General features: G+C 33.8%; 1 protein-coding gene across 9 annotated transcripts in view; it reads left to right on the top strand.

Annotated features, from left to right (window-relative positions):
- The window catches only part of PAPOLA (poly(A) polymerase alpha), a 50,724-nt gene that overhangs the window by 26,276 nt on the left and 5,164 nt on the right, over nt 1-19,284 (top strand). For 6 of the 9 annotated variants that reach the window (XM_070477870.1, XM_020899121.2, XM_070477868.1 and 3 more), the window contains 9 exons: nt 151-271; nt 1,220-1,304; nt 5,825-5,878; nt 6,405-6,524; nt 7,747-7,856; nt 10,221-10,342; nt 13,394-13,536; nt 15,848-15,948; nt 16,146-16,366. In XM_070477870.1, coding sequence (XP_070333971.1) covers nt 151-271; nt 1,220-1,304; nt 5,825-5,878; nt 6,405-6,524; nt 7,747-7,856; nt 10,221-10,342; nt 13,394-13,536; nt 15,848-15,948; nt 16,146-16,366 — 1,077 coding nt within the window. The remainder of the gene's footprint in view (nt 1-150; nt 272-1,219; nt 1,305-5,824; nt 5,879-6,404; nt 6,525-7,746; nt 7,857-10,220; nt 10,343-13,393; nt 13,537-15,847; nt 15,949-16,145; nt 16,367-19,284) is intronic. The other 3 variants (XM_070477872.1, XM_070477869.1, XM_070477867.1) reach the window with 1 other exon arrangement.

The following is a 19,284-nucleotide window of genomic DNA, read 5'->3' as shown; positions in this document are numbered from 1 at the left end:
AAAAAAAGTCTCTTTACATGGTTTTTCTTTCTCAACTCCAGCTATGAATGAAATAAAATTTAATCATTGGTTCAGTTAACAAGGGGTAAAAAGTCCAAGTATCTGTTGACTATGTACTTGAAGAAACTGATTGGCTGTTGTTGTATGTAGGTAAACCCCAGTGATAGGTACCATCTTATGCCTATAATTACACCAGCATACCCACAACAGAACTCCACGTACAATGTGTCCGTTTCAACACGGATGGTCATGGTTGAGGAGTTTAAACAAGGTAAGTGTTATCCTTATGCTCTCCTTTATACAGGAAGGGTTTACATGCATTGTACACCCAGTAATGGGGTATTCAATGAAATGGAAGAAAGCACTCACCAAAGTGGATTCTGGTGTTACTACTTACAGATTATATTTGAGAATTAACTTGAAAAACTCAGTTTAATTTCTTGTTAAGCAGTTTACTCTTGATTATATATCGGACGATTTAAAACTTAAAGCTGTGTCCTTAGCTGGGCCTCTATGGTTTAGTGCCCTTCTATTGCCATGTGAAATTTTAAATAATACCATAGTTTCTCTCCATCGATTGACATGAGAGGCTTTTAGCAGGCTGTATATTTGGAGAAAGCTTTGAGTAGGATTTTGGCCACACTGCCCACTGTTTTGGAATAACTAAACTTCTGAATCTATGAGTATTGCTAATTTAAAGGAGTAGCTATGGTAAATGGTCTTGGAGGGAAGTAGCTTGAACTGGACTATTTAATTTGACAGAAGTCAAGGAAGTAGAATCAGCTATTTGACTACCAACTTCAAACTCAAATCTCTAAAGTTGTTTTTGTAGTCTAAAGGGGCTCTTCATGGGAAGATGTTACTGTCCTTTTACAGGAAATTTTTTTAGAAGGGCAGGAAAGTTAATGGAAAATTTTTTTTCCTTGGGTAACTGAAGTGCTTCAGTTTTAGGAGAGAGGCACTCTGTGAGCATGGCATTTTAAAGTAATGGTAGTTTTCCAGAAACATGGACCTAAAATTCTCCAGCTTTTTTTTCTTTTGTGTAAAATAGTGTACATATGTAAGAATCTTTATGCTGTAGAGTCATAGACTAAAATTTCTGTGTTAAAATTAATGATTTTAGGATTATAATGAATGCATGTTATATATTTAAAAGATCTTTAAAATTCTAGATTCTTAGACTGAAGCATGGAAATATCTTAATATGTTTTTAATTTAGGTCTTGCTATCACAGATGAAATTTTGCTGAGTAAGGCAGAGTGGTCCAAACTTTTTGAAGCTCCAAACTTCTTTCAAAAGTACAAGTATGTATTTTAAGGCATGTCGGACATGTTGCTCTCTTTAAGTATTGGTTTTAATGGTAGCATATGTGACATCTCTTCTTGCTAGACTAATGTAGTTTGAATTTTCCTTTAAACATCTATACAAGTTTTCCTCTTGTCACAAAGGGCATATTGTTTTAGAAAACATTGTTTTTTTGTCAAGGTACAGTGTAGTCCCTATAGTCTTGCTGCCTGATGTAACCAAATTTCTGCATTTGTAGCAACATCAGTTCTGAAGGTTTGCTAGTCATCACCAAAACTCTAAATCTGTATACCTTGGCAAAGGAGTCAACTGTTAAAATCTGTAGCTAATATTCTCTTCTAAGTAATTATTTTCATCCAGTTCTGGAAACTTATTTAATCTTAAGATTCTCTATAACACAGGCAGAACTAATAAAATGTCAATATAGGTAGTCAGCAAAATGTTTTCAGTAGTTACAACACATGATTGGCCTACCATTTCCCCCTAGTGTTCATAAAGCCCCTCAAGTATTTCTACAAATATTTTCATGGAATCTCAGTGGGTGTCATATTTTTTACTAATGGTTTTAATATAATGACTTAATACCTCAGTATAGGTTAATAGCCTGATTGTGTTGGTTTTGATGAAAACTGTAAGTTATAATAAATCTTACTTTAAAAAAAAAACGGACTTGCACTTTTATTTGCCCTGAGCTGAAAACTTGCCAAAGTCCCACTTAAAAATTTTTTTTTTCTTTAATGCTTGAAACTTTCCTGACCATTTGATCTTATGTTGGATTGTGTTTTGTAATAATCTAAGCAAGATTGCTTTATGCTATTTCCCCAATTAAAAACAAGAATGATGACCTTCATGATGTCTCTGTGTTTTGTTTCTGTATCTTTTGCATGAAAAAGCAATAATGGAGCCAGCTTAATTGTTGTGTTCTGGGAGCACTGCATTGTTAGTAAAAATTTTAAATAGCATAACATTGAATGTTCTTGTTTACTATTCCCCATAAGTTGTGCTTTTCCATTTGGCAGACAAGTTTGCATCGTTTTTTATTTTAACCACTGTTGAGGAAGTACCTTTGAACATTTAAACTAATAAACATATTTTGATACTTTAAAAACTAGCATGAGAGAGCACATGATTACTTGTAAAGAGAATAAAGAAACTGATCTTGTAGAAGTGTCAGCATCTCTTAATCCCTGAGAATCCAAGATGAAGCTAGATAGATTCTTCTTTCTGTCCCGTTTTCTTGTAGGAATGAGAAGTGGGTAGAATGAAGTTCTTCTAAGTACCTACTTAAGTGGTTTCTTTCTCTTTTTTTCACTTTAAGAAAGATTAGTATTGAAGCTGAACAAATCTTGATATTGTCATTTAAATTTGTATTACTAGTACTTTGAAGGATTTGTGTGTGTGTGTGTGTTTTGATGCTTGTTTAATCTTTCTTTAAAAACTTTTAGGTTATCCTTCAAAACCTGTGCCAAATGGTACGTGTAAGGTCTTCTGTTGGCTGATTATCTTTACTGAATTCTCTTGAAACAAATTATTTTAGGTTATTAAAAACAACTTGAAACATAGAAATGAGGACGTAGCAACAAATAGAGGAAATTATGTCAGGTAATTTCAGCTGTGAGTCTCGGGACACATGATTTGAAAACATGACAAGCAGCTGATTTTACCTATACCAAATTCACTTACGTCTTAACTTTTCTCAAAAATTTTTCCTCTTAAAAAATTCGTAATTATTATCATTAGACTTTGAGCATCCCCAGGTTTGAATTTTTCTTTTACTGTATTGTATGAAATACCCCAAAGATTAGCTGTTCAACTGAATTGAAATGCTTAGTTTTTTGGTTAAGCTTATTCAAGTATATCCTGAAAGTGTTATGTTTGTTATGTATAGGATTTTAAGTCATCTGTGGTCTACCTGCCTGCCTTTCTTGGAAGGGAGGAAACCACGAAGGAAATTTCAGTTGTCTTAGAAAGCTTGCCGAAAAGGGATAACATTGCCTTGTGGAATTTTACAGTCTTAAGAAAATACTTTTCATGTTCTACTGTTAAAGATACTCAAGCCGACATAAGTAACCAGCAGTAAAGTAAATCACCATTGACATAGGAAGTGTGAAGACTTACATCAGATGTTCAGTTTCCTTAGAAAACAAGGAAGGAAAGGTATTAGGGGGAAAAAACTAAATGTTCTCAGGAATAAGACTAATAATTTATCATTTCAAGGAGTCTGTATGTATAGAATAATTTAGCCTCAGAATGTGTTAAAAGCTTTTAAGAACAATGAACTCTAATTTCTTGAACCTGAGTCAACTTAAAGATGGAATTGAAAGGATTTTTGCCAAAGAGATAAATTAGATTTTCGGTATAATGTCTTGAGTTGTTACCTACCCAGGGAAAATGTTGATGTGATGAAATGGCCAGGAAACCTACCTAAAAAAATGCTTTTTGGGGGATGAATAGTTGTGAGGTAATAAGAGCAACTAAATTAAGCATTTTTAAAGGGGTTTTAATTCATTTGTGGTAGGTTTTTATAGTTGATTTTTTTTAATTGAAAACTGATAATCTTTAAATTTTGGGAAAAGTTAATCATTATTGCTTTGGCTTCAAAGTCTTGTGAAGCCATTTGAGTACCTGAAGCATAATCATGACATTGTGAAATTTAGAGGATAGTAGTTTTTGAAGCAGCAACAAAATTAAATATAGTCTAAATTTAGACCTATTTTTAGTCTCTGTGCTCTGATAGGAAACTTATTAATGGCAGGTTATTTCTATTAAACATAATTACTGTGTTTTGTATCTCCCACTTCATATTTGCTTAAATGTGGCTGAGTCAAGAACATTTAACTTCAGCTTACATACTTGTTGGTTCTTTAACACTTTCAACTATATTTAAACAGATGCCTTTATTGTAAGCAATGTGCAGAGTAGACCCCTCCCCTGCCCTGGCCCATTGGATTTCAGTAAGAGCCAAAGTTTTAGAACCTTAAACTTTGAATTGCCAACAAGATTATGTTCAAGTGAACTTTATATTTTGCCATAAGTAGAGAACACTGTGTGTCATTTAAGCTTTTGTTAAAGGCTCAGATGGTCATTAAGAGCATCTATTTCACTAGTGTGGTGCTAGAGTGATTTGGAGATTTCGAGTTTTGTCCTAATAGGTGAACCCAGACGACTTTTGTCTTGAGTGTTTGTGTGCATGCCTGCTTTTTATACTTTGTCTTCTGTTACAAGTTGTTACACTTTCCTTTTTCTCCATACCCCTGCCTCCCAACTCCACGCCCCCCCCCACCCCCACCCCCTTATAGTTTGTTGTCCATTTTCAAACTCACAGGAAACTGGAACTCAGGTTACTGAGATTATTAGGGTTTTGTTTGACTTACAAGAGCATTTAGGGCCCTAAGAGAGTTTTCTGTATAGGTAAAATGCATGAGCTTTTAGTGCTTTTATGTGAATTTTGACTTCTATTTGTTTGGGCTATCTGTGTGTGTGCCATATATTTGGTTTTCTCTAAATAATTGCTGAACAAATTAAAACTGGTGAAGGAAAGGAAGTATTGGTCTATGGAGTTGGACTGCATATTTACTTTTCTGTCTACATGTTTTCATATTTATGTGTATTACCTCTGTTAAGCTTATACATGAAGTTGATTTAAAATTGTGGTCATACTCTGACTTTTCCAACTAGTATCTGGATTCAGTAATGATGTCAGTTTGCTTTTTGCGGTAACATTTCTGGTGAGAAGTTTGACTTCTGTCACCTCTAAAATGCATTTTGTAGGAAAGTATATTGGATTGAATTTTTTTTTTTTCAGTCTTATGAAGTTTAGTTATACTTTAGTTGTAAATAGTTTGTTTGAAAAACATTTAAAAATAGATACTTGGTAATGATGGTATTTTCTGAAATGAAAACTTGATTTTGTTCTAATTTGAATGGAATTGAATTCCACATAGAAATCACATTACTTTTTTGCTCTCATGTTAATGATGTCCACTTCTTTGTTATAGAAATTCCTAGTGTTGTTTGAAAAAAGTCATGAGGCCTGACTCAAGTATTCAGTTTAATTTTTGCTACCTTTTAATTTGAATTAAAAAGCATAATGTATTGGATACTATTTTTGAAATTACTGATGTAATGTGTGTATATTTAGTGATCCTTCTTTTTTGGCTAAAGCCTTGGTGCTTTATTTCCATCGAAGCAATTTTGCTTTAATGGGTTATATTTTAGTGAGGTGGCTCTTTAAAGATAAAGCACTCCACTAGAATCCTTGAACCAAATTATCAGTGATGTTTAGTCAATGTTTTTGAATTAAGCTGCTGTGGGGGTAATTTTACAGAAGAATTTAACGTGCCCAGTAGTCACTAAACTTATGGAATTTAGTGTTTATGATTTTATGTGCAAGCTGAAATTGCAGTTCTCTCTTGCTAAATTGATCTATAACTGTCACCAAGCTTATTACATTATGGTGTTAATATCCAGCTCAAAGCACTTAAATGAAATAAATAGCATGTTGTCTTTATCTTCAAAGGCATTATATTGTACTTCTAGCAAGTGCACCAACTGAAAAACAACGCCTAGAATGGTGAGTATAAGATTAGACTTTACAAAACAAAAAACAATACTTCAAAACGAATCAGATAGCCCCAGAACACAATAGGAGACGGAAGTCCTTAAAACATCAAGTGTGATTTTGTTCATAAATGCAGCTTTACTATTTAAATGGAAGTTTTAATGGAAGTATAGAAATTTGGAGATCCATATACAACTTTTTTTTGTTTGTGTTATAGAGATCCATGTATTATTTCTTTACTGTATTTAAAGTGTTTTCTTTTAGTTTACTGATTTTTTTTGTCTGTAAATATTCCTGGGGATGTCTTTTGTAATCTTCCTAGTTTGAAATGTGACTTGATTTGCTTCTCCCTGTGGTTTTTAATTCATCATTTTTGAGCTAGAACATAAGGTTTTCGTTTTATCTATGACAACTAACTGCCCTCGTGTATTTAAGTATCTTCATATTATAGCTTTATACAAACTTACTTGATTTTGTGCATTGTTTTATTTTTTAATTAAAAAATAATTTTCATTAATAATGAGTGACATTTGTTCAGGGTGGGCTTGGTGGAATCAAAAATCCGAATCCTGGTTGGAAGTTTGGAGAAGAATGAGTTTATTACACTGGCTCATGTGAATCCCCAGTCATTTCCAGCACCCAAAGAAAATCCCGACAAGTAAGCAATCCTCTAAAATCTGGATTCTCCATCCTCTTTTCAGCTTTTGCTCATGGAAGTTTTATAGGCAATTTTTAATAACTCGAGTCACTATTCTTTTGATTACGTCAGGGTCAGGCCAATTTGAGATCTGTGGTTTAGGGTTTGCTGATCAGAAGCACTGAAGAGAAAGATTTTTTTTGGAGAAAAATCACACCTGAAATAAGTTGTAATGATGAAATGCCTATTAACTAATATGAGTTCCATTTCTTCACTTTAGCAATATACCTTCTCCCCTTTTTGCAGAGTGGTTTTTAGAATAGCTGCTATATCAAACATCAGTCTTTGCTTTTTAATTTTTTTTACAAGGAGAAAATGATTTGACCTTGCAAAAATTTGCTTTGTGGTGGATTCTGGGACATTAAAAACAAAGTTACTAAAAGCTGCCTCACTTTATTTTAAGGATCTTTTATAGGTCAATTTTCAATTTGATTGTTGCTGTTTTATTAAGTATATGAAATTCTGCTTTGCCTATGACCACTTTATTTGGTGGGCAAGGGGAGTTTTAATAGTGAGCTTTTTTTTTTTTCAAGATACAGTATTAAACACTGAAAAATACTGGTAAATAGATCACTTAAGTTGGTGGTGTGATAGAGTAGCTGTTACTGTTTTTACAGATTAATTTCTTTTGCATTCATGTAAGAGTTGCCATTTGAGTTTTCTATAAATTTTTTTTTGTTGCTACAATCTTAATCATTAAGACTGATTTATTCAATAGATGGATCATTAAATGTTCAAAAGGAGCTGAATCACCCATTATTCTTGTTATGCTGTGGCCAGTCTTCATGCTACCTTTTCAGTTGAGTTTTAAAAGTTTAAGGAATATATATTAAGGTCTAATTAAATTTTTATATCTGACTAGTTTTGTTTCAGATTTTTCTAAAATGTCATTAATTTACATAACTTTCTTTGAAGTGCCTTTGGTACTTTTGATCATTAAAAACACTGGATATTAATACATAGATAATGAAGAGGATATTTGTCGTAGGACTCCAGTTTTTTATAAAGCAGTAGAAATATAGAGGACAGATGTAGAGGAGGAATTTGAGTTTTGATGGAATTTGGTTTATAACTTGCTTGTGTATTTGTATTCTGAGTTTTAACATGTACATCAGGTTGTGAAGCGCATTTATAACTTTTCATGAAATCCTGATAAGTTATTTTAATACTTTTTATTTTACAGGGAAGAATTTCGCACGATGTGGGTGATTGGGTTAGTGTTTAAAAAGACAGAAAATTCTGAAAATCTCAGTGTTGATCTCACCTATGATATTCAGTCTTTCACAGATACAGGTATATTTCTCCTTGGATAATCAAAACATGTATTTGCATATTTGAATTGTCTTCAATGTATACCATAGTAGAATTTGTAATAACTTAAAGTTACTGGGGAATATTTTACAGTGAACATCAAAATAACCCTAGTATTTTTGGATTAGGTATTAGTTTCAGTAATGTCTAACATTAAAAATTTTTTTTCTTTTGTGGTAGACCTAAAATTAAACAGTTGAACCACTTTAAGTTGCCTGTGAATACTTTATGAAATTAGAAATAGCCAGGCTATTTGATTCTCTTAAAAGACTGAGTCTGTGTCTGATTGCCTTAATAGTCTTGAACATTAGAAAATTTTGAAGCTACGCTTTGGTGAAATGAGGTTATTTATCCTCACTGTCAGTGACAGACTCAAGTCTTAATTCAGGAATGTGCTTAGTCGCTCAGTTGTGTCCAAGTCTGCGACCCCATGGACTGTAGCCCTCCAGGCTCCTCTGCCCATGAGGATTCTCCAGGCAAGAATACTGGAGTGGACTGCCGTTTCCTTTTCCAATTCATGAATAGGGAATACAGTATGAGTTACATTTTGGATTGGCCCGAGATACAAGGTAGTATGGTTTAACTAAAACCTTACTGCTAGCAGTAGTTGGCAGAAGCTAAGGCTCTATAGAAGTAACAAATCATGTAGAGATACTTGGACTAGAAAATTTGTCTTGAGGATTATACCTCGTTGAACTGCTTATCATGGTTTGTACTCATGAGCCATCAAGATTTTATAGCATATTAAAGATATTTGGAGAAAGAAATATTTAGTTGTCCTGTATCTTGAAACTTTTTTTTTTTTAATCTTGAAACATTTTAATGGAATACTTTGTGGGATTTTCTAACAGAACAAATGTAACATGTTAAAAACTCCAATTCTTGTCCCTCTCCTTTAGCATTAAATCTTTTTAAATCTCAGGTGAGAACTGAGATCTGGCAGCTGTGAACTTAGAGTTGCTCAAGTTAGAAATCTTGCAGTCTTTGAATCCTATTCTCCCCAAACTTGGTATTAATCTATTTAAAAAAAAAATTTGTCCCTGTTTTCAGAGTACATTGAGATTCTTGCTACTGTTTGCTGTATCTACTGCTTTTACCCTAGTCCAAGCCTTTTATCACTGGTCTTTTGGATTACTGCCATTCTTGTAATTTTCTTACTCTGCCCTTCAGCTGTTCTCAGTCAGCATCCAGAATAATACTAAGCTAAATCACGTCTCACCTGCTAAAAGAATACCCATACTCTGAATCAGTCCGTATCCTTACTGTGGTTTGCAAGCCTTTATTGACCTAGTCTTCTCATTATGACTCTGACCTCATTTCTTTGTAATTGTGCACATATATATATATATATATATATAAAATTTCTTTATATCTGTATATAGAACTTGTAATAAGTTCAGAATCCTTTATCCTTGTGTCTTGAAGTCAGGAAAGTAATAAACATAATATTTCCAGTGGGGAGCAATATTCTATAGTCTAAGACAGTAATATTTCTATACAATATTTACATACAGTATAGCCACAAATAGTTCAGATCAGAATTTGTCATTGGGGATTTTAGGGTTACAGATAAGGCATTATGGATCTTCTACTTTCCCTTCTCCCCATGGCCTTTTTGTCATTCCTCAGACATCCCAGGCATGCTCAGGACCTTTTGTTCTTGGTGTTTGCTCTTCCTAGAAAGGATCCCACAAGGTACACTGAGCTTATTTACCAACTTTCATGCGAGTCTCCACTCACTTGTAATCTGTTTCCATGCTGAGCTTCCTGTCTTCTTCCCCTATTCAGTTTTTTCCTCCATAGCACTTATCACCCATCTGATATGAAATATACGTTATGTTTTTTTCTCTTTGTTTCTCCACTAGAATGTGAAGTTTGAGGTTCTTTTGGTCTCTTATTTCCTGCTATATTCCCCATGTCAAGAACATGTGATATTTTCCATTTGGGGACCTTCTGGTGTTTGTTTTATTGCAGTTGTTACATACTTGGTCTAGAATTTTAAATTACATTGCTAGCATAAATAAATATGAATTTAAGAAACCCCTTTTCTCCAATTCTGTCACTCCTCAAGGAGTTAACTCTCTTATTACTCTTAAGAGTTATTACACTGCAAGAATTAATATATTCTGTTTTTATTATGTATACCTTGTGGTAAAAGACATTTATTAGAGTTTGCGCTCAGGCAGTGAATTAAGTCAGATCAAAGATGACATTTTGATCAGATAATTTTATTGATAGGCAATATATTGATGAAGAATGGGTTCCTACTTTAGCTTCTCCTGAATGAGTTTAACTGCCTTTTTTAGCATGTTGTTTTTGCTCGTAACAATTTCCTAATTTGTATAGTTTATAGGCAAGCAATAAACAGCAAGATGTTTGAGGTGGACATGAAAATTGCTGCAATGCATGTAAAAAGAAAGCAACTCCATCAGCTACTACCTAGTCATGTGCTTCAGAAAAAGAAAAAGGTAACTTTAGATGGTACTTAAAAGGCATTACTAATCCATGTTTTATGTATCCAGCCTATCAGTATTTCAGAATTTAGGCTCAGTTGATGAGTTGTATTTTAAATAGATCACAGCACTTTGAAAATCTTTTATATGGGGAAATTCCGTTACATGAAACTTTGCTCCTAATCAGTTTCTTGCACACACTTCCTTCAGACTTCAGATTAGTTGAAGTGCTTCACAGCATTATTTTATATATATATATTTGTGTTCTCTTTTCAGAAATCTCTTCTTATCAGTTTAACATCACATATTAGTATGTACTTTCCTTTGAAAAGTAAAGAAAGTTAAATTACATAATATGTAGTTCAAGTGAATTACATGACTTTTTAAAAGAAAATGATTTTATTTTCGTAAGAATTACACATGTATATTATTTAAAAATTAGAAGTTATTGGGTATAAGATGACTGGCAGTGGTAACCAGATTTAATGTTTTGTAGTATGTTCTACTGTTGTTGATACTTAATGTTGGATAATTTTTGTTAGCCATGTTTTTCTGATTTGGACTTCCTGTAGTGTACTTATTAAAATTTTAGTGCAGAATAACAATTACATTTTTACTTTAAGTGGTTTCCAAAGTGTCTTATTCTTAAATGAAATACAGCAGTGAAAATACATGAGCTCGAGATACATATGTTGGGTTAAAAGTACAGATGATACTTTTAAGTATCAAATGATATTCATATTTATATATATATACATAGGTTTGCAATATATTTTTTAAGATAGAATATGAAATAAAAGTATGTGTTAGAGGATAAGGACTGTTGCGTTCTGGATGATGGTTTATTGTCTGGGCCTGGGATTGGGAAGAAAGGAATGAAGTTAACACACAGTTCAAGTTCAGGTTCCACTGCCATCTAGCTTTGAGACTTGGGCAAGTTGTATTATAAATATCATGTTCTTGATTTGCCTTAAAATCATGGTAATTTTACCTACCTTATTATGCATTTTGTGAGGATAAAATGTACCTATACCTGTAAAACTAGTGCCTGGCATATACTGAAAGCTCAGATTTGTTTCTGTTATCACCACCATCATCATCATTCATAACATAGAGGTACTATTTTCTTAGGTGTAAAATGCATAAAAATATATTTCATTTTTAAAAATAACATTACATTAAAGCCTTTATACACACTTATTTGTTACTCACTTCTCATGAATTATCAAATCTAGAAAGTGACAAAATGTATTTCCTATTATTGAGCTTATTATTTTTTGTCATAAAGTTAACATAAAATTTATCATTAAATTATTTTATTTTTAAAATAAAAGTTTGTCTTCTGATTGTACCTTGGTGTTATATTGTTAATGGGTTTAAACAACGGTACTTATGTGTGTGTTTACTGCATACAAAAATATATAAACATTTTATGTGTTTTTAGAAGTGAATGTGCATAATTAGATTATGTTCTTCCATGCTTAGCCATTTTAGTGAAATAGAAATATTTATAAAGGAATTAAATTAGGTTTTCCTGAACCTTTAATTCAGATTAAAAACTGAATTAAAACCTTTAATTCAGATTAAAGACTTGTAAAACTCCTGTTTACATGTCAGTGTTCATATTTGGAACAACTAGATTGTAATTAAAGTAAATTAATTTTTTATTCTATTACTTAAGGTAATATCTAGATAAAGTCTTCTAGATTATAAAATGTATCATTAGTGATCAGAAATTTATGTAGTCCAAAAATTGTATCAAATAGAGTTTAACCATAATCTCACTGCCAGTTTCACCTGTCTCAACATTTTAGTGTATATCTATACAGACTCCTAGTGCATGTATGTAACCGCAGATTATGTGTATTTTTTTAAGAGGTTTTTAATGATACCTACTCTTTTGTGACCTGCTTTTTGGGGGTACTTTCAATTTTGTGACCATTTATCCAGATTATATTACAGTTACTAAGTGTCTGGTTGGTATTGCTTTGTATGGTGATAGTATGATTAAATCTCATCTTCCCCATTTGGTCAGTATTGATTTATGTACACAAGTGATATCTCTGAGGCATTCACTCAAAGATTAGGTTATCTTGTCATTTGGAATTGGAGTGGGTGTACATGCGTTGTACACACACACACAGGCACGCACATACATATGGGATATGGGTTTTTATTTTTAATAATGCAAATTACTTCCATTAAAATGTTTCTGTAGGTGAGTGAACACAAACTAAAAGTGTTCTGAAAAAGATGAAGAAATCATTTTGATGTTGTAGTAGTGCTGAGTGCAGAAATAGAAACTTTGAAGTCAATTTAAAATAAACTTTTATCGAATAGCACTATTCATAGTTTTTTAGCTTTTGCTTTTCCTGCAATGAGTAACTGTTTTTGAGTGCTTTAAGAGTCAGGATCAACATTTGGATTTACGTGTGGTCATTAAGTTTTTAGGAAATGATTTTTGGTTTTATTTTAACAGGATAATTTATACTATTAAATGTACCATGTTAAAATCATAAGCTGCAGATAGAGCTCTGGCAGTCTCTTGCTTTTCAGAGAGGCTCGTACAAATAACTAGGAATAGGCACTGAGTTGTACTACTTGATGATTTTTTAAAAAATTAATACATTTTTTTATCTTTGTTGTAGAACAGTTTGAACTCTATAAACAAAAAATGACTTCTGATCCCACCAGCCAGAGATGCTCATTGTTGCTCTCGTCTTTTACTGTTGACGTGTGTGTGTTTATAGTCCTCTGACTTAAGTCACATGTGTTTTCATGTTAAAGTGCTTTTTACTTTGAGGTGTGTCCTGCATTCAGTGTGTATGTTTAATATATCATTTTTCTCCCCCCGAGGAACTATAGTTAAATCGAGGACCCCAAGAAGTCAGAAAGTATGTGTCCCAAATCTGCCTTTTGTATTTTGGCATGACACTTCCGGTTATCATAACCTTATTGATTTGTGCTTTTCAGTAGAAGTCACTTATCTGTTAAGTAAAAGATGTTTGTGTTTCAGAGATCTGGATAACATAAAGGTATAATTAATTAAATACTGATTGATTGCAGCATTCAACAGAAGGCGTCAAGTTGACACCTCTGAATGACAGCAGCCTCGACTTGTCTATGGACAGTGATAACAGCATGTCTGTGCCTTCACCTACTAGTGCTATGAAGACCAGTCCATTGAACAGTTCTGGCAGCTCTCAGGGGTAAGGCAAAGGGAAAGGAAGTGTAGTGGCTGTTGGAATAACCAGTTTCTTAAGTTGAAATACCTATTGCCTATGGTGAGCTACATGGTGTGCTAAGGGGAACAAGAAAGAGGGACGCAACCACATTTCTGTCCCGGAGATGCTTATCACCTATGTAGCAGGGGGTAAATATCTGAAAATACTGGAGATCTAGAGAAGATTTATGTGGGCTTTTTTTAGTGGAAATTTCTTTTGAAGAATTGTCTCTTTAAGAGCATTTAGAGCAGCTTCCCTGATAGCTCAGTTGGTAAAGAATCCACCTGCAATGCAGGAGACCCCGGTTCGATTCCTGGGTCAGGAAGATCCGCTGGAGAAGGGATAGGCTACCCACTCCAGTCTTCGTGGGCTTCCCTCCTGGCTCAGCTGGTAAAGAATCCGCCTGCAATGCGGGAGACCTGGGTTCGATTCCTGGGTTGGGAAGATCCCCTGGAGAAGGGAACGGCTGCCCACTCCAGTATTCTGGCCTGGATAATTCTGTGGGTCTCAAAGAGTCAGACACGACTGAGCAACTTTCACAAAGCACCTGAACCTTTTTATCTTGAAGAAAAAACATGGCTGTGGTGGCAAAAATTAGAACGAAAAAGCCATATTTATGTTTAACTTCTATGAATCTTCATAATGTATCATTGCAGATTTTTTTTCTAATGGTTATACTACTGTATTTTCAAAGGGGGCTGTTATAGATTTTGGGTGCACTGCTGGTATTTTAAATTGTGATGGTTACATTGATCACTTTGTTTAGTGAGTTGATACTTAAACCAGGAACACTTTTCTGAATGCATGTTATATATTTTTTCTTTTTTGAAAAGAGCCATTTTAAAAATTGAATTGTTAAGGTATATTGTTAAATAATAGCCAGTGGCAAAGATGCAGGTTGGGATGGATTTTTGGATTAGCATGAAATAGAAAATGCCAAGGTGCAATGGATGATGGGAATTTAGTTTTCTTCTCTTTGACTTTGAATGTGTGATGTGTTTTTAGGCTGGTCATACATAATCTGAAGTCTTTGGGCATCAACCTGGTCCTTAAATCTTGTAGTTTTAAAGCAATTCTGCATTTGTACAGCATTAACTTCCAGATTTGTATTTTTAATGGTTCCATCTGTTTTTTTTTGTTTGTTTTTTGAGTGAAGAAGCAAAAATTTTAACAAATTTTGGAAGTTGTATAAAAACCTTTGTGTACTATGAGTCTTTTCACTTGTATGTAAGATAGATCTTTGCTCAGCTCTTTATTATGTACTGTCCTTTGCTATTTTATTTCAGGTTTTCTCTTGCATCTGTGGTGGTTCTCTTTTTTTTCTTTCCTGTTTAATCATTAGATGCTTGTGCCTTTTCAGTGCTCTCTGTTAGTCTTTTATGCCTTCTCTGTATTCACATTGAGAGTGTGGCATCACCCACTCCCCTGACCTCGTGTCCTCCCATGTGCCAGTGAGCTCAGAACTTGAACAAGCGGACTGCTCTTGCTGCTTGTGCATGTCTTGTAAGCATCAAAAATCCACGTCTCTAGTTTTGCCCACCTTGACATGGCGTTCAGCAGTTGGAGAGTGAAGTTATAGTGGAAGGAGAGTGAATAACCACAGGAGATACAGGATTTATTTGACAGAAAAGTTAGAGATAGAAGGAGGGGTGATTTGAGTTTCCCGAGACAAAGGGTGAGTGGGATCCAGAACACTGAGGAGAGGTTGGGTTTTGAGATCATTTGTTGTTTATCTGGGCCACTGGATGGCCTTTTAGGATTTCATGAACCCTTAGGTGTGCATGTCAAATCTTATTTCTCAGACCATTTTCTTCTTTTACAGCTTTTGATAGTATTTTCTTATACCCCAAATCATTTAATCATTTAGTGAGTTATCCTAAATCAAACAAGACCAGATCTTTTTTTTAGCTCTTCTAATATGGTAGTCATTGACTGTATGTGCCAGTTTAATTAATGTTAAATGAAATCAGACATTGTTTCCCATTAGCTGTATTTCAGGTGCAGAGTAGCTAACTGTGTATAGTGGTTACCATGCTGGTTAGCGTAGATATAGATCATAGTTGCAAAAATGCTGTCGAGCAGCACTGCTTTAAAAATGTTTCTGTGCTTTTGATTGTTGATTATATTTTGTCAAAGTTAGTTACTGATGTATACATATATATGAGAAATAAAACTAAAGAATCAATCATTTGCTTTAGAAAATAACTTCACATATTAGATTTTGTTACTGAGTTTTATTTATCTCTATTTTCTTTTTTTCACTTTTCACTTTTTAATTTTTGCTCCCCATTTTTAGCAGAAACAGTCCTGCTCCAGCTGTAACAGCAGCATCTGTGACCAACATACAGGCTACTGAAGTTTCTGTGCCACAAGTAAATTCCAGTGAAAGCTCAGGGGGTAAGGAGATTGCCAGATACGGAAATACTTACATTGTATTTGGTTTTAGCCTTCGTTTTGAAAAATGGCTTTGTTTGTTAAATAGTTTGAATTTAGTTTTTTATTACTATTTTATTTCCCTGTAGACTTAAAATAGAAAACTTGTAACTTGGTGTTCTGTGATTTAGCTTTTATGTATTTATATACTTACTACTTAGGTACATCGAGTGAAAGCATTCCTCAAACTGCCACACAACCAGCCATTTCATCACCACCAAAGCCTACGGTCTCCAGAGTTGTTTCCTCAACACGTCTGGTAAACCCACCACCGAGACCTTCAGGAAATGCAGCAGCAAAGATAGCTAATCCTATCGTAGGAGTCAAGAGGACATCCTCACCTCATAAAGACGAGAGCCCCAAGAAAACCAAAACAGAAGAGGTATCTATCTATTAGTCAGTCTTGAGAGGAAGCACCTTGCCTGTTTTAAAATCCAGTGGAAGAAACCCTTGTGGGCCCAAATTTAGAAGCAGCAAGGAGGAAAGCTTTTAGATTGTTTTTGATAGTGCTTCAGTGCCATAGTTTGCTCTTTACCCTTTCCCACTCTTTGTAGTAACTAACTCTTTCATGAAGCTGTGTTTCTTGTTAAAATTTCTGTATCATGTTTAGGCTATAACACACTTTAGAATGGGTATACATGTCATCTTAACGTATTGTTCTCTCATAACTGTATTTTTCACATGTACCAATTCTTCAGTAGCCCTTTGGACACAGTTTTCTGCTTCTGTATTCCAGGTGGAGTTTTGGAGCTTCTCCACTGTACTTGGTATCAAAGGGTCACTGAGAGGTTCTCAGGAAATTCTTACTGAATGCCTGGCCATAAGTTACCACATCAGATTAGTTTTGGTACCTTGAATGATTGTGATTATAACCTCCAGCCCTTCAGGAAATTTTGTAGTAGTACTTCCACTTTTCATAGTGGTTGGTTTACCTTGTCAAAGTCTCAGATAGTTTTAGGAAAACTGTTAAAAGTGTACATTGATTTTGGTGTTTATCTTAAAATAGAAGTGTTCTTGTAACACACTTTCATTGTTCCCTGGAACAATGTGTTTTTCTGTTAATGAATCATTCACCATTGTCCCAGAGATGACAGCCCAAGATAACAATTTTGTTAAGATTTTTGGCTGATAGCTTGTTATTTAGGAACTTCCTCGTTACATGAAAGTTTCTTTAGAATGTTGGCAAGAAAGGAGGGCTCTTATGTAGTGATTTGATTTTTAATGGTAAAAGATTATTGTCTCCAAAAGTGTTATTCCAAGCTTAATCTGAATCCTTTTGGTTTAGATTTTTTTGGAAACAGTCACTGTTCACTAAATATGAATAATGTAATGAATTTTGTCACTCTGACAGTGCTAAATGAGAATGAGAAATGGGTATAGTCTGTCATGTTTTGTACCGTGTATTCTGAAACACATTTGTCTCTGTAATTATCTCAAGGCAAGTTGATTTTCAACCTCAGTTTTTCAGATTTTGTTGTTCTGATTTTGCTTTTTAAAATACAGATTTTAGGGCTTCCTCCAAATATACTGAATCAGACTCTCCAAGAATTAGACCTACTAATGTTTTTATTAAAGACTCCAGTTCTCCATGATACTGTTGGGCAGCAACTTAAGAATGTAGTTTTAATGTAATACCACTTTCTGTCTATTGATGCTTGTTTTGAGTTGTCAGAGCATTTCACAATTCATGTTTCTTTTTGCCTGTAAGGTATATGTAAGCATAACTCTAGATACCTATCATTCTGTTGCTTCATGTTAATTGCCTGATTCCTTTCCCTGTGAGAGTTTCAAAATATGTATCAGCACAATTCTTAAAATTTCGTTTGTGCTTATCTTGGTAGAAAACACTCTTGTTTCCTGTCTAGCTTAGAGAGGCAGTAGGAATTTTTAAAATTCATATGGAAAAATTTAAATATACACAAGCGATCATTTAATTTTTAAATAAATTCAGATACACACAGAAGTGCCCGCCATGCAGTTCAGGTGTGGTGAGCTCAGCCCGTCCCTGTGCCCTTCATTCTGTTTCTTTCCGTTTCCGCTGTGCTTGGATTCTTTAGATGCAAAAGTCAGACTTCAGTCATATTATTTCATTCGTGTTTTTAAACTCATGTATCTAAAAGGTAGTAATTACAGGGAAGAAAGTATAAGGGAAAAAAGCCCACCTAAAAAAAATGAGCGATCAGGTATCTAGTGAGTACTCAAATGCCCATGATTGTGTCATTGATTTTTTTTTAGTAGTTTTTATTTATTCAACTCTGTAAGTAAGATCCTTGATTGATTTTTCCTAAGTGTCTTTAAAAATACCGGTTCATCGCTGCCCTCTCCCCCTTATAATTTTTTGTTCTATGTATTTTCTCACAGTTTGCATCTTAACTCAGGACAACTTTGTGGAGTTGACTAACAGAAGTAGAATTTTAAGATATGGAATGGATCTTAGAATTTTAGGTTTTCTCATACTAATCCTTTCCCAGAAGAGGAACTTGAGGTTCAATAACTTTCCCATTTATAAAACTAATGAAAGGCAGAGTCAGGATTAGAACTCAGGCCTACACGCTGTGGTGCTAAAGGTGAAAAAGTCTGTTACAAATGTTCTGATTTTGAAGGTCTCCTACTAGGTGTTTCATTACTTGTTAATGAGCACTTAGTATTAGAAGTTTGAGTAAGCCAGAAAGAAGCACTGGCCTGCTCAATAGTATACTAACACGTGTACAGATATTTTAGGTATTGTCAGGCAGTTTACTTTTGCTTTTTGCTTGATTTTTATCGTATACTAAATCTTTTTGATAAAAATATAAAATCAATATAGAAAAAGTTTGCCTTATTACCTGAATTCTATGGCTAAATGCTGCTCTATATGTGTGTATATATGTGTGTATATATGTATATATATAATTTTTAAGTTATGGAAAATTTCAAACATATACGAAATTGTAATGAACAAGTTATGTTTGCATCACTTAAGCTTTAACAGTTAACACCTCAGGGCCAGTCTTGTTTCATCTACAGATCTCTCTTTGCCATTGTTATGAAGCAAATCCCAAGCGTGTCATTTCAATCATAAATATTTGTGTGTGATTTTATATATATATTGGTAAATATACTGATAACATGTGTGTGCATGTATGTATACATATATATGTATACACCTATCATTATATTTACTGATAGTAATAATAATTCTGTAGTGTCACAGAGCCAGTCAGTATTGAAATTTGCTCAGTTGTGACTTAAGTTACTTTTTTTTAAGTTTGTATGTTTGCAGGTTACAAATAAAAGTCCTTCAGGGAATTGGTCGATACT

Source organism: Odocoileus virginianus, chromosome 16 (genome assembly GCF_023699985.2).
Source record: "Odocoileus virginianus isolate 20LAN1187 ecotype Illinois chromosome 16, Ovbor_1.2, whole genome shotgun sequence".
In the NCBI taxonomy this organism is placed as follows: Eukaryota; Metazoa; Chordata; class Mammalia; order Artiodactyla; family Cervidae; genus Odocoileus; species Odocoileus virginianus.
This window is presented reverse-complemented; position numbering and strand designations above follow the sequence as displayed.